Below are 16332 nucleotides of genomic sequence, written 5' to 3'. Positions count from 1 at the left end.
GCTCTGACATAAGGTGAAGTGGATAGTGACTTCATCTTTTCTGGTTCATTGTCTTCTGTGATGATAAAAGTTTGACAGTTAACAAATACCTGTACTGTATATGTCTCTACAACCTAACTTTGAATACTGTGGATGCACTAAATTGTTGTTCTTACTTCTCTAGATGTAACTCAGTTTTTCTTTTTCATTTTAGAGAATATATACAGTATATATATGGATGATTTTTTTTTTTTTTTTTTTTTTTTTTTTTAAATCCCACTGAGATATTATTGAGATGTCCCTCTCACTCCAGTTCCTTCTTTATCCATGAGCAGATCCATCAGCTTATTATGGGTGGGCATGGTGTGGATGCTGCCAAGGAACTAGTTCAGTCTCATGCCCAGTCTGCTTTAAATGTCCTGCAGGAAGTCTTTGAGCCTTCAGATGCCCGCACTGCACTTGAAAACATCGTGAATGCTCTTAGGATCTACTAGAATTTCAGACATAGAGGTGAAGCAAAAAGTAAGTCCTTCCCCAGTGCAGGATTCGTGAATTTGATTCCAGTTATATTTGAGGGAATACTTAACAGCCAATCCATATTACCTCTTTTCTGATGCATGTTTATTTCACTCCTGTGTAGATTTTAAGATGGGTGATTTGAATTTGACACATTGAACAGATAATAAATGAGCTGTTAATTATCGCCAACAGTGCCTCAGATGCTCGCTAGGTATGCTGTTATCATTCTGCAGTTAGTTTGTATTACAGGACTTGTAATTACTGTAAAAGTCCACTCATTCAGCATCTTTGGGATGAAGCAGGTGCCAAAAGAGCAGAAACTGCTGAATGACCGGGAAAACCTGCCAAAAAACTTCTAGAAATCATGATTGGTCACCCCAGTGCAATCATAGTGGCTGGCAAGTATTGTTGGTCAACCCTAAGCACTAAATCAGCCTTCTGTTTCTTAAGGTTGTATATAGTGGAAGAGCTCACACTGAAATCTTCCAGCATCTTTTTCTTAGGAACACCCGCCTCCAGTTTTTTCAATTATTCAAACTCTTTAGCAATAGTCAGCACCTTGCGGGTGCGTTTATTCACACAACCAGTAGGCTTTCCACTAGTAGAGGTCATAGCGCATCAAGAGAACGAGAGGATGACCGTAAAATAGCACGACAAAGTTTCAGAACTTTTGAAAGGTTTCAAAGCCAGGCACTCAGGAGTGATGATGGCTGATGGCGCATGTAGTGTTGGCAAGTAGAAATCTTCAAAAGCGCTAAGCTCAGCTTTAAAACACGCTAGATATAGAAGAAAATGTAATATTTATTGGCTTCAGTTATTATGAAAAGCACAACATCTAGGGCCAACTGCTGCAAATGGCTGATCAGCTCAGCATATGTGCCGGATGAGTGGAGACCTTTCGTAATGGGACTATAGTGGTTGGGATGATGATAATACAAATGTTCGTCACAAAATTTTTCCTCTACATGATAACAGGGCACATGATTCTTCCAGTGGATGAAGATTTGCTATATGGTCTTAAAAATGTTACATTAATTTAACAGTAGTGATGAAGATGGTTGTGTAAATTGAAGTGTAAATATTCAGTTATTCACTCATTCATTTATTAGATGACAACCTAGAAATGCACACGGGTCGGGTATATTAGTTCATATAAAGGACACACACTTGTAGGTAGAGTGACTGATATGTTTTCAGAGTCCTTGCGTAAAATGAGAGTACATATATGAATTATTAGTATTAATATGGATGACTGTGTATATTAGTGGTGATGCATGATATGCTAAGAAGTCATTAAAAATTGTCTTACTGTATTCAGTAAACTGTTTCTGGTAGACTGCAGGACTAATATTGTAAAATTTGACATAGTCAGTGTATATAAATTTTGATATTGAATTGTTATTGAAAGTTTAAAATTCAGTTTGTTCAAATGAATTTTGAATGGAAATTGTTCATTAAAGTGTTTTCAGAGTAATAGTTTAATGACTAATGCTACTTAGTCATAGTGTGATATGAACAGAGGGCACAAAAGTTGATCATTAATATATGTGAAGCAAAGTACACGACCGTATTTGTAGGTTTACATTGTCAGGTGAAGCTTGCTTTCTGTTTCATTAAGAATCTGTGGGTAAAATTAACAGATTTGCATCAACACAGGTTGAAAATTTCTTGTATGACCTCCCAGATTTAGTGATGTAGAACTGGTGAGCCTCTTGAAGGGCAATGTCAGTCTAACATACAAATGGTATATAATGAACCTGTTATCTGCTCTGTACAGTCTGGTCTGTTCCGAGTGCGACTGCTCAATACAGCCCTGGCTGCGCAGGTGAATTTGGAATATAGTGTCATGGTGACCAAGGCCGACCCATGCAGGCATGTTTGAGTCTTCAAAACCAAAACCAAAACCAAAACCGAAAAAGAAAACGAAAATCATACATTCCGGTAGGAAATCAGACACCTCGATGTTCATCCATGGCTTTACCAGGGTAAATATTGAGCTAATATTTTGTTACTATATTCTTTGGCATGTGTTCTTTCAATTCCTAAGACAAAATTTGGACTTTGGGAAATTTCATTTTTACACCTGTGTCTGTGCACCATGGACACCTCCAAAAAACCGCCATGCGCAGTTAACGGGTTAAGTGCTGGTGATATGGTTCTAAAGAGTATGAGGTTTGGTTGTTGTAGTGAATCTCAGTATTTTTTGTAATGTTGAGAGAGTGAATGTTTAGCAGAAGAATCAATATATGAATATGTAAGAAAGAATTATTGCACTCCTATGAAGAGTTAGTACTGTTCCTCACCCCACTGGTTTACTGAGATGTAACAGTACATAACTCTACAACTCTGACCACAAACAAATTTTAAGTTTCACTAACCATGACAGGTTTAACCCATCAGCTGCAGCAAAATATTTCCAAGATGTGCAGTGACTACAGTAAAACTCTTTTTGGGAGTAGCCTATCACCCATTCCTGAGATGGGGGTTACAGCTCATATAAATAACTCCTCCCAGCACCTGAGTTTAACTTAGTCTCTCAGTGGATTTCAGTGAATGCATTTGTGTACAGTACAGTACAGTACTCACAAGCAAAGCATGCTTACAGGATCTGCATTTATTGTGATGGCTGTATTATCAGTTTATTCTTTTTATACACAATCTCATCTTTCAGTGCAATGGTCTTTGTTGTCATTTAAGGGCAAACTGCTTTTTTTTAAGTTATGGTCCAGTATAGATGAAAACATTTAAGAGTAATCAAAACATAGCTGTATTGTTTTAGTTCTTGAAGTTTATTGGGGAAACCATTTGCTACATTGGTTGGTAAGTACAGAGTTAAGATGCTCCAACTGAATGTGGCCCCTTTGGGTTCAAGTCATATGGTTGTTAAAGCTATATATCTATTGTTATATTTGTCCATTAATACCATTTGAGGTTTCAAGAAGGAATATATATATGTGAAGCCTGCAGGTGATATGCATGAGTTTGGTCACTTTCCCTTATGATTGCTTTTTTGCTATGAATTGGCATTCAGAGATATTCCCCATCTATTTGAAAGGAATGATCAACAGTTTCTGAGATGCTAACTATTTAAGCAAAACTGGATAATAGGCCTTTGTATACTGTCATTAGAATTAACAAATATATACAGAAAATTTAACCTAGATCATGCTTGATATACCCATACATTCTGATTAACCACTTAATTCCTGCATAAATTTGTTACAAAAATTCAAGTTTTTCCCAGATTTCTGCAACAGATACTTTTTTTAGCCTGTGAAGAACTGTGGCTGGTAAATTGAGACAAGTGAAAAGATGTGTGGCTTGGTTGGAGGCACATAGACACAGGGATTGACGAGCTGTCAGATCCTCCCTCAGTAAGCCATACTTTATTCTATTTAGGCTCACTTTAGGTACTCAGTTTACTAACAGCCAAAGTACTATAGTGTTTGTAGTTGATAAATTATAGTTGTAATATCATACATTAGACAAGAATCAAGGCAACCATGTCACTTTCATTTAGTATAAAGGACCTTTCTTTGATCCATACATAAACAAGCCAGTCACCCCATCAAGTGTTTGGTGATTGGTTGTTTCCAGGGTCCTTCCACACGTCTCGGATTAAATCGATATGGTGACCGGGCACGGAGGTCTGTGATGACATTGCTATTAATCTCAGCCCATGATAATCCATAGCCCACAAAGACCTAAAAACGGTAAGAAAGTACCACCATAGAGAATTTCTCTTGTCCATAACTTTGGCTGTAAGAATGTTTGTATCTAGGGGTTGGTAATTACCTCAGGCCCTGGTTTACATACTTGCATCTTCCCACTGGACAGAAAAGGGACTGCTGAACTTAACACTGTAATTAATTACAGCAACATACATAAATATCAGCAGGATGAAGTGTTACCGGTACATTCCAGTTTATTCATGGTATCATTAATATCTGCCATCTTAACAAAATTCTGAGTGTCTTCAGCATAAAAATGATAGGAATCATGATGTGCATCAAGTAGAGACAATATTATCGTCTCATTATATGACTTACCGTAGCTACTGTATGTTATAATCGCCGCAGTGGTAATTCATGAGTTATACCCTTTTTTTGGAATATCATTCTGTCTATAATCAGACGCCACAATCCCGCAAAGGGTGGCCGTTTGCCTTTGAGTTTTTTACGTGGAGGGACACTAACCTTCTGCCAACCCATTTGTTAACCCTTAGACTTACCAATGATGACCTGGGTTGTCATGCATTTGTTAACCTCTGACATCAGTATGATGACTTTGCCCGTCATCTGATGTAAACTCTAAAGAAATATTTAGGGAGTCGTCATTTTTGTTGGATGACGGGCAAAAGTGGGTGGAGCTAAGCCTGCCACAGCTGGTGCGTGCATGCTCACTTGGTTTGCTTGGCTCAGTGTGGTGTGAGGTTCCTCACAGGTAGGATGTACACCTCTTGACTTCCCCCCAAACACTTATGCTCCTTTTTCTCACGTATGTATTTCGCGTTATTATTTAAGAAAATACAACAAATGATGCATTATTGGAAAGGAAATTTATTCTGCTATGTATTGAAGCAAAAAATATTATTACTTCTTGAATAGTTTTTGGGGGGCGAATATTTTTTAAAAGGAGTGTAACTCTTTAGCATGTCAGCTAACCTCTACTCACTTTCTTTGCATTTTGTATATAATGTCTTTCTGAACAATGTACGACAGAGCAAAAGTCTTCATCTTCAAAGTGAGACCAAAGTGACCTTTCTGTGATGAATATTAATTTTCCTATGAGTGTCAGAAGTAAAATATCTCTACACGACTGTTCTGAAAGCTCTCAAGCAAGAGTTACGCTCCACAGCCAGAATTTACGCTCACTCCTTTACGGGAGAGGGTTAACATGCAGGGAACACATATGAGTTGGTTACGTGGTTACCACTCAGCATTGTAAATGGTTTGTGGATTAAAAGAAATTATTAGCCTTGTCACTATACAGTATGTAAAGGTACCTGAAAAGGAAAGAAGAGTAGTAAAAAGTTACAGCAAAGATGGAAGAAATAGGAAGAGAGGAGGGGAGACACTGAAGAAGAATGATAAAAGTGAGGGAAGAAACAGGCAGCACTGCATCAAGTGAGTGGATGATGGTCGCCACCACCTACCCGTTTTCAGGACAACGATAAGAAATTGCCCTGTTTTACTAGAATGATAATTCTGATGGCCACCTCTGAGAATCTCATGCAGATGCGATGGCTCTCACTCTGACAGTCAACTGTCTGAGCCAACATGACCACCAAGTGTTTATATTCACTGTGGTCATATGCCTTTCATTCAGTTTTATGCAAGAAAGACCATTGAAACACCATTGCTATCACCAAATAACAGTGCAAGTGCTTGACAAATACGGTAGTGCAGTGTGTGGTAATAAGTGAAGTGATAACATTTTGTGTGTTAAATACTGAAACTTGTGACTTGGAAATCCTGTCAACCATACATACACAGCCTCCTCAATCAGCTGATGATTGAGCCTCCCAGTCAGCTAATTGAGTCAAGATTGCTGCCTAGTATTTACATTTGCTGTTATTGTCTGTCTTTTGTTCCTTTTTATGCATGAAAGGCCAGTGAAACACTATTGCCATCACCAGATAACAGTGCAGGTGCATAACAAATTGTGCCTGTGCAAAATTAAAGGAAGTGATAACTTAATTGTGAGATACTGAAACTTGTGATTTGGAAATCATGTCTGGCAAGTTTGCTATCCCAAGTGGAAAGCATGGTGCTACCGAGGGATACCAAGGACACACCTAAAAGGGTAAAGTTTTTTAGATTTTAGGTTTTGCGGTGAAGGGCACTCTCCCTGATCTGTTGAACCCATATTGCATCAGCCTCGCTATTCAATGAATTGTTATATTAGAGGTTTTCACTTGACACAACCCAGTCGAATAGGAAGACCTGACTGTAAAGTACCGTACAGTACATGTATAAACTGTGAACAGAACTGGATGTAAAACAGATCCTTGAGGAACTCCAAAAAGAAGGGGAATTGAGCACTAGGTAAGTGTTGCCCAAAACTACTCTCTTAGATCTGTCAGACAGATACAACCTGAGGAGCAGAAGAGCATCATCACAAACACCATAAAAGTGCAGTTTATTTAGCAGTAGTTCATAATCTACTGTGTCATAAGTCACAGACAGATCCAGCAGAACCAAGTCAACATCATTCTTCGTTAGTGCAGTTTTAGGTGAGTGATATTTCCAATATGCCTGTTGAACAGGTAGAACAACTCAGTTCCATTCCTGTAATGGCATGAGTTGATCTAGTATAGCCTGCTCAGTAATCTTGGACTAGAATGGTAAGTTTAAGATAGGACGATATATTAACATACTCTTAACATCAAGACCCGGCATCATAAGTAGGGGCCAGAGCAAGGCACATTTCTCAGACTGCACAGTGCTACTTTCTAAGAGGCATCTGTTTACTCTTTTACTCTGCATGTTCATACACATTTGGCAGCTCTAATGTAATATTTAGCTTTGTTAACATCCAGTGGATGGAATGATGAAAACACATGGCTTATTTTGCACCGTGGTTGAAATTCAGTTGAGAATTCCTTACTGAAAGTAGCATTTGTCTAATTCATTTCACATGTGAGGCTTGGTTGGGGGGGGGGAGGAACAATTTGGTATCAGATACAGAAGTTGGTTTATCAAATTCTTGATTGATCAGCGTACGTAGTCATGGCTGCATTTATATATATATATATTGTATATATGCAGTAACCTCTCAAATAACGCGAGGGTTAGGTTCCTGGAGAGGTTGCGTTAGTTAAAAACTCGTTTTTTAACAATTTTCCCATAGGAAACAATGGTAATACTGGGGGTTACATTCCTGGACTCTGGGAAGTCTACCTATTTGGGGAGTTATGCTACTCAAAACTTAAAAGCAACAATATTAATTTGAAGGAAAATCCATGTAAAAAAACAAAAACAGTATATCTTGGGAGAAATAAACAACATTTTAGCCCTAGTTGGGTCGAAGTGTTGTTTGCTTCTCCCCAAATACATACTGTTTTCATTTTTTACGTGGATTCTCTTTCAATTCTGCTTCATTTGCAGCATTGTGAAAGTTCCTCAACATTATTAATGCATTACTAGGTCATAAAAACACTTCAGTAAAAGCAACATTTGCATTACACTAAGTAGGTCACAAACAGTAACAACACAGCCTCACTTCATCTATGCATCACTCGTCGTCTGCCGCTGTCCCTCCTTACCCCTCTACCCCACCTCTTGCTGCTCCCCACCCTAAATTTGTTGTCCCTTCTCGCTCTGCTGTCCTTCTTCTTCCTCTGACTCCCGTGCTACTGGTGATGAAGATAATAGTTTTCTGTCTTCTTCATAAAGAACTGCTCTATCTTGGTCTGAGTGGTTTCCTTCTTTCTGTTCTGCAGCATCAAGTTGTAACAATTTAGATCTACCATCACTTTCTTGGACAAAATTTGTCCGGAAATGAGCCAAATTGCTCAGATGGGGCCAAACTTCATTTTCGAATATTATAGTTCGAATAAAACCAGTTTAAGCAACAGACAAATAAAAAATTGTATTTATGCATAAACTGCCACACACGGTGTATCAGCTCGGGACTGTCCAAGGTGCACGCGGCTAATCTGAAACCATCACGTACGTGTAAAGTCGTGTTCAATCGAGAAACCCCTGTTAGTTAAACATACCTCCTTATATATTTGCTCGTGTTAAAACGAAAACGCGTTTTTTAAACTCGTGTTAGTTGAGAGGTAACTGTATATATATATATATATATATATATATATATATATATATATATATAAAATATTCACTCATCTTAAATGTCAGGACCAATTTGCCTAGCCCGGGGCTCTTATGCTCCTCAGGGGGGCAGCATGGAATTGGATTATTAGATGATATATACTGTATATATACATATATATGAGGCATCCCCTGCAGAAGTGAGGCAGGTGACACCAACAAAAAACCGAGAAAACAGCAGTTGAACTTTTGGGTATCTCAGAGTCTGGGTCAACCCTTGCCTCACTACTGCATCAAGTCACTCAAGACACTGGGATACACTCTGTTGTCAACCACTGTTTTCTAGGCTGTCACTTGCTTTGGTCATAATGTTCCTGTCACTACTTAATGCTTTTCTTTCCGTTACAGGTGGCTTTACTGTGAGTGACAAGCCAAATGGTTTCCTGTAAGCCAAGAAACCATTTACAACGCTGGGTGGTAACCATATAACCAAACCATACGTGCTTCCTATGTGTTAATTGGGTTGGTGGAGAGTTAGTGCCCCTCCCTGTAAAACAAATAACTCAGAGTCAAATGGCCACCCCATACGGGATTATGGCGTCTGGCAATAGATAGATAGATAATGTTACATCTTACTGATCCCCCCCCCCCCAGGAATATAGTCCTTAAAGACCTTTCTGGTTTCATTTCGAGGCAAATTTTTACACAGAGAGACTCTGTACACCAGTTCCAGGCCGGTGCAAGTGATAACTCAGTTTCGACCTCCGGTTCACTTGCCTCACTTCTGTAGGGAGCACCTCATATATATTAGAACCTCTGTGGTACAGTGGTAGAGTGTGCGTTTTCGTACATGGGTGAACGAGGGTTTGCGCCCCACCATAGTAATAAACTTTGGGAGTGTTCTTCCAGCTATGTACTACTTTGGCGGACATAAAGGGTGCTGTGGTTGAACCAGTGTTGCGTACTATAAAGTATGCTTGGACCCAATCGGCTTCCGCGGGCCGATTACACTTGTTTCATAGACTACACACACATCCAAAGCCACTCCAACACTACAGTCACACTTACAAACACTTCTCACCGTACATACATTCTCTACCAGACGGCCTAAGCTACTTGGTAGAGAATACATCGGCTGTATTGTCCCCACTTCGGTTGGGGTAGGCCAGCCCTGCAGTGGACACTGAAATGGCTATGATGATGATGATGATGATATACTGTATACCATGAGTCAACTTTATCTTGATAATACTTAGCCTTTTGGGTTTTTATAGTTTGGATGACAGCCCTTTTCATCATTGCAAAACGCAAATGAATCTGTTCAGTCAGCTGCAAGTTCCATTTGCGTTCTGCTTTCCTACGTTTTCTGTGCAAATAATTGATAGATGGATGATAGTGAGAATTATCACTTAAAGTGATTGTCATTTCTACTTCAGGACAATGATGGTTGAAGATAAATCAAAGCTTCTCAGTTTGTGCCAGGATGGCCTGGCTGGGAAACAGTTGCAGTTCTAATAATTTGCTAATTGAAATTTGTTACGATAATACGCCCATAAATGAAACAAAAGTGGAATAAAGTCAGACATTAGAAATATTTGTGTGTTATGAAATACATGAGTGCTACACCTCTAGGGGATATTCTCCAAATCATCGGAAGAGAGATTAGAAGAATCAGTGTTATTTATGTGCTGATCATCAGCTTCACAATGCATCATTATTCCTGTAATTTTGAATATGGTAATCCTTTTATAAGAAGGTGGTTTTGGGATTTCACACTCAAAAGTAATCAAAGCATGGTTAGAGATGATGGGCTGAATTGAATCAAGCTGTACATCTAATGCATCCAGTATATGACTGCAATCAGCAGGGGCTTAGATCAGATTGATGACACATCCCAAGATGAGTCGATTGATACACATGATTGAAAACACTATTTTCGTCAATCTGTTCAAGAAATTCTGAAGAAAGGGGTTTTAACTTTGGGTTGTGAATCCAATAACCAAAATCGCCGCAAGTGATCAGCTCACCAGATTTATGGGAAAATGCTTTCTGGAAACTGGCCAAATTCCTCCATAAATCCTCAGTTTGTGCCAGGATGGCCTGGCTGATAAACAGTTGCAGTTCTAATAATTTGCTGATTGAAATTTTTTACAATAATTCGTCCATAAATGAAACGAAAGTGGAATAAAGTCAGACGTTAGAAATATTTGTGTGTTATGAAATACATGAGTGCTACATCTCCACTTGGATGGTAGCAGCAGGCCTGGGAACACTTATAGAATGTATCTAAGCAAAGCACTGTGAACATTATTAATATCAGTTTTGCTCAAACAAGTTTAAATCAAGCACAAAATGTCAAGCTAGGTTGATTTAAAAGTTCACTAATATAATCTGTTTCATTTCTAATAAAATGAATGTTAAGAAGACAATTTTACTGGCTTAAAGGGGAGCTGTCAGTTTTGTGAATGTTTTCATTTATTCTATTCCTGTGGGAAATAATAAGTAGACGCACTCTACCAGATGCAAATTGAATCACTGGCTGAGAATCGACATCATTTTCCCGATGTCCTACAGAAGAGCACTTTATACATTTGGGAGAATCTTAGTTACCACAGTCTTTAGATTTATGGACTCTAGTGCAAAAAACACATTTGGGTTCAATGCTGTTTCTAGGATAATTCCGACATGTGACCAGAACCCTGGCAGTGGTGATACTGCATAACCCAAAATCTGTTGAAGGCATGACATCTTGTAAGACCTACAAAGATATAATTGCCCTGTTCTGCAATGGAGGATTGCATTTCAGGAGACATCTTCAAGATTGCACTTTTAGTATCATTCTAAGTTCTTGTAAAGAGAAGGTTGAGAGAACATCCACTTTCCATGAGCATCTTAATTTTGCTGTTCTTTTCTAAAATGCTTGGAATGACATCAGTGTCATCCAAGGAAAGAGAAAACCTATCATGGTCACCTTTGACAGTATTTTCTTTGGCTTAGGTATTGGTAAATTGTATTAGAATCAGATTGTGATTTAATTTATGTTAGCTCTTTCTGTGAGCAGCATGACAATAAGGTCTCCTGATCTTGTTTCCATACAGCTGTTAACTGGAATAGTCTTCAGTGCCCGCTCCATATCCCCATTAGCTGCAGTCAGACAAGCCATATTATTCTCAGTGTCATCCTTTGGTTTCAACACCAGTACATGTTGACTGTGTTCTGTCTTGTCAGGTGTCGGATTGTTGGTGGTTTTGTCCTTTTCACTCTGCAGCTTCTTCGATTCTTGCTTCAAGATATCAGCAGATGATGTCGAGGGTTCCTGAGGAGTTGCCTCAGCAACATTGATTTTTATCCTCCAAAGCTTTCAGCCTTGAAGATATATCCATCATAAAGCTGTCAGTTGTACCTCTCAGAAGCACATGTACCCTTTTCGTATTGTCAGTCTTCATATCTTCTCTGGTAGTACTGGTATCACAGCAACCACAGTACTGTACTGTCAGATTCACACTATCCTCAAGGTCTACACATGTGACCTGATACCAGTTACCACAGTGCCAACATTTCTGCACATTGGCTGACTTTGCAACACTTTCTGCATCCTGGCCATCAAGTCTTATCAGCCCTGTTTAGCCCAAAGAGCTGCCTGGGATTACCCAGGCAGCACTGATCTTGGGGGGGGGGGGGGGGAGCTGGATGTTAAGCAACAACCTCATTGGTTCCACTTGCACAGACACAAAGTGAACTAACAGTGTATACCACATGAAGCTGGTGATAGGCAACCATACCTCTTACAGATAAGAGTAGGGATAGTTAGTAGCTAATTTGAGAGGAGACCCAAAACTTTCTAGAATATATCGAGAGCACAGGAAAAAGAAATAGTTTTCCCTTGCATTAGTAGGTACCACTTGCATGCAGTCTGGTGAATCATTCTGCCATGTGGCATCGCACTGAGACAGTTGAATCCGTATTTCTAGCAGTTTTTCTTCTTCTTTGTTCATGCATGTGACTTTTATGATTTTCATTCTCAAACCACAGTGGCAGATTTGAGTGTGCAAGAGTGTGCATTAAATTTTGTTTTTTGCTCGGGAAAGTCACGACTGAGACCGTGACATTGCTTGAGTAAGGTTTTAAGGAGCAGGCTACGAGAAAATCACGAGTCTACGAATGGTATGTGCGTTTTAAGAAGGCAACTTCTCAGTCTAAGACTCTTCGTGTCCTGACCATCTTTCAACCTCTCAAACAGACAAAACCATCGAGAAAATTCAATAGGAAATCTGGAAGATTGTTGTCTCACTATTGATGAACTATTGGAGGCCACAGGCGTTTCTTGGAGTTCAGTCCGGTGGATTTTGATACAGAATTGTGGGATGCACCGAGTCTCAGCAAGATTCATCCCCCTTCTTCTATTGGAGGATCAAAAATCAGATCATGTGAACATATGTCAAGATTTGAAAGAACAGTTGAGAAATGACCCAGAATTTCCTTCAGGTGTCATTACTGGTGACAAGACCTAGATTTACTGGTATGACCCCGAAACCAAGCAACGGTCCAGTCAGTGGAAGACATCAACATCTCTGATGCTGAAAAAAAAAAGTGCATCAGGTAAGTCCAATATCAAGACAATGTTGATCTTGTTTTTTAACATTGAGGAAGTTGTCCATAAAGAATTTGTTCCCCGTAGAGACTGTGAACTAACAGTTGTACTTTACAGTGTTGAGGCATCTATGGGAAAGTATCAGGTGCAATGTCCAGAGAAGTGACCCAAAAATGGTTCTTGCATCACGACAGTGACCCATCACACATCATGTTATTAGTTCAGTAATTTTTGGCCAAAAACAATGTTGTTGCTCCACTATCCCCATTCTCGCCAGAGCTCGCTTCCTCTGATTTTTTTCTTGCTTCCTAAGATTAAGTTAGAACTGGAAAGCTGAAGATTTGATGGTTTGGAAGAAATCCAGGAGAAAATGCAAGATTATCTGGACAGGGTGACAAGACAACTACGGGAAATGTTTCCAGGAATGGGAAGAGTGTATAGCTTCTCAAGGGGAGTATTTTGAAGGGAACTAAAATGGATTTGCTCTTAAGTTTTGTAATGAAGTTTTATGTTAACGATTCCGGGAGTTTTTAGGTCCCCCCTCATACAGTAACTTTTCCCAATAACAAGTGGCAGAACAGATGGTCGAGCTGCATGCAACAGTACACTTCAGATTTACGTCATAAGTCATGATACTGCCACTGCACCACGATAATGATTATTATCTTTGTGCCCAGCATAGACATTTTGCCCTAGTTTCTTTGGGTATGCAGGTGGAGCATGTACAGTACCTGGCTGAGGGTCACCATTGTGCAAGTTGTATTACCTGTTGACACACCAAAAAGGTAGTAGGTGGATGGTTACCATCGTCCCAAGAGGTATTACCATGGATCTGACAAAGGGCCAAGGCCCAATAGCTGAGCGTGCGCAACACTCCCAAGCTAGGAACCTACCCACATTCACCAAGTACATGTAATCAAAGTCTGGGCTGAGACTGCTAGGCTGTTCATACATGTCTCATTTACACAGTTCATCCCCTAGGGGGGTAACTTGTCTTTTTCTCTGCATTTGGCCATGTGGAAGGACCTCATTCTAATCCTGGTGAGGTGTAGCCTGCCACAAGTTGATGTTTGCTTGTTTGTGGTTGGTGGATTTACTTGGCCAGACAGACCAGGGTAGAGCAGCAACAACAACAACAACCTTAAAATCTCAGACTTCATGGTTGCATTGGATGTTTTCCCCATATACTAGATTGTGTAGTTGTCAGATATAGCTACATTATTAAGTAATCTCATGTCAGACAGAGTATTTCGCAAGTAAATCTGGTATACCTGTATTGAAATTTATTTCATTCTTCCATCGAATATACTCACCAGAGAGATGGAGGGTTGTGTGTGAAGTATGAATTGTCCCCATTTTATGTCACCATTTACCATCGTATCCACAATAATATCTCATCTTAAATGTCAAGACCAACTTGCCTAGGCCCGGGCTTCTACGCCCGTCATGGGGCAAATGTAGGATTGGATAATGGATGGATGGATGAAAATTGCCTCTTAAAATTTTGCTGCTACCCATATAGCTAATCGGCCATTTTCCCCCAATATACGGTATTGGTTTTATGGAAAAATATGTGATATTTTGAGAGATTACTGACACATAACAAGGACTTTGTATAACCTAGGGAGAGGAATAGTACACTGGTCTTCATTAGGATGTCAGGTCTTTTGTGAGAGTCTGTGCATGGTAGATGGTAATGTTATACCGGTATGTATATTGGGGAATATATTGTATTAAGACAATTTTTCAGAGTGTTACCACTGGTCTTCGCTAGGATGTTAGGTCTTTTGTGAGCGTCTGTGCATGGTAGATGGTAATGTTATATGTATATTGGGGAATTATTGTAATAAAACTATTTTTCTGAAATTCAGATTGTTACCAGTGGTTATTATGAACTTGTTTAATAAAATGTTCTTAAATATGTTCCTCATTCATTTCATTATATTTTTAAGAAACTTTGCGGCTCCTAGCGGTGATCTTTCACCTTTTAGGAAAATGATTGTACAGTCTTGTCTCACCACACCTAACGTACTAGGGTATGGGAAATAATTTTGGCACAACCATAGTAAAAGACAAATGGTATTACTCCAGTGTGATGTGTAGAGCATGTACATGAAAGTTGCAGTGACTGTGTGTGCTGAATATGATCATCCACTGTAAGCTAGAGATCTGTGTTCCCTGCCACATTGATAGTTGTGACAGTTTTGAACATTATCAGTGCCCCATGTTTCTCCTACACTTCATAACATCTGAAATTCATCAAAATTTGAATCAGTTAGTTTCACAGCCCAAGTTTTAAAGTTTGAAAATCACTGCACTAGTAATGTAATCCAATTGGGATGCAGATTATTCAGTGTGGTCTAGCTTCATACAATTACTGTACCTGTTAGGGGCCCATTAGTAGAGATAATGATGAACCCTGTCTGTGTGCTGTCAGTTATTTTTATCCATTGCACTCAGTTATTTGACCTCTACTTCTGCCATTGTTGTAAACCTCACCCCCTCTTGAAGTTTTTTATTTTATTTATTTATTTCTTTCTTTAAGTCAGCTAGGAAGGTTGTTTACCTCTATCTATCTATCTATCTATTGCCAGACGCCTCAATCCCGTTTGGGGTGGCCACAAACAAATCGCCTCCACGTCACCCTGTCCCCCGCCATTTCACTGCCCTGCTCCCAGCTCACACCCCCCTCTCTCATATACCACATTTGCTAAATTCATTTGACTGATATGTTTGTTCCTAACTCAACGTTTGTATCCTCATCTGTTTGTCTAACTTGGAGAGCCTGTTAATTTGTTCTTTCCAGTATCTCAAGGCAGATCAAGGACAAGTATTTATGACATTTGCTGGAAATGGTATTACACAGCATCAGTGGCCCACATGAGGGTGTATATTTACCTAAACTATTGTAGGCAGCATTCTGCTTGGCATACTCATTTACATTGTTTTTAATTTACTCATGCAGGAAGTTAATTGTAGGATTTAGATATCTGTAGCTCTGATTTGTGCTTGTTTGTTAGGTTGCTTTCCAGCCACATTGTGTGACAGCTTTGGTCGACATGGACTGTTTGGCCTGGCTGTGCAATTAATTCTAGTTTGTAGCCTTCCAAATGACCCAACCTTTAGCAGGATCTTCAAGGTTATCTGTGCACAATAGGATATAGTACAAGATTCTTTAAATCTGCTAATCTTATATTTGGCCCCATGCTGGTAAGCTTTTATCTACCATTTATCATTGCTGCAAAGCTTAATGTTGTAATTTTGGCAACTCGCCCTATATGTATATTGTTGCACGAAATTTAGCCTGTCTGTGCCTTAACTCCTCCTAGGTTATGTGATGGATTTGAATTAAACTTCTAGATGATTTCATCAGGTTATTCCAAAGGGATTCCACTATATACAATTTTCCAACCTTGATTTTTAGGGGGGATCAGCCTCCCTCATCATAAAATTCTCAAATAGTGA

General features: G+C 39.3%; 1 protein-coding gene across 1 annotated transcript in view; it reads left to right on the top strand.

Annotated features, from left to right (window-relative positions):
- Pdss2 (Decaprenyl diphosphate synthase subunit 2) overlaps positions 1 to 14788 on the top strand; it is an 82957-nt gene extending 68169 nt beyond the window's left edge. The window contains exons 8-9 of the mRNA XM_080267918.1: positions 315 to 501; positions 13581 to 14788. Of these exons, the coding sequence (XP_080124044.1) occupies positions 315 to 473 (159 nt within the window). The 3' untranslated portion in view covers positions 474 to 501; positions 13581 to 14788. The remainder of the gene's footprint in view (positions 1 to 314; positions 502 to 13580) is intronic.
- The last annotated feature ends 1544 nt before the right edge of the window (positions 14789 to 16332 follow it).

This window comes from Coenobita brevimanus, chromosome 25, assembly GCF_032717465.1.
Source record: "Coenobita brevimanus isolate Jiangsu-jjx chromosome 25, ASM3271746v2, whole genome shotgun sequence".
In the NCBI taxonomy this organism is placed as follows: domain Eukaryota; kingdom Metazoa; phylum Arthropoda; class Malacostraca; order Decapoda; family Coenobitidae; genus Coenobita; species Coenobita brevimanus.
Note: the sequence above shows the minus strand (reverse complement) of the source record. Positions and strands in the feature narration are given on the sequence as shown.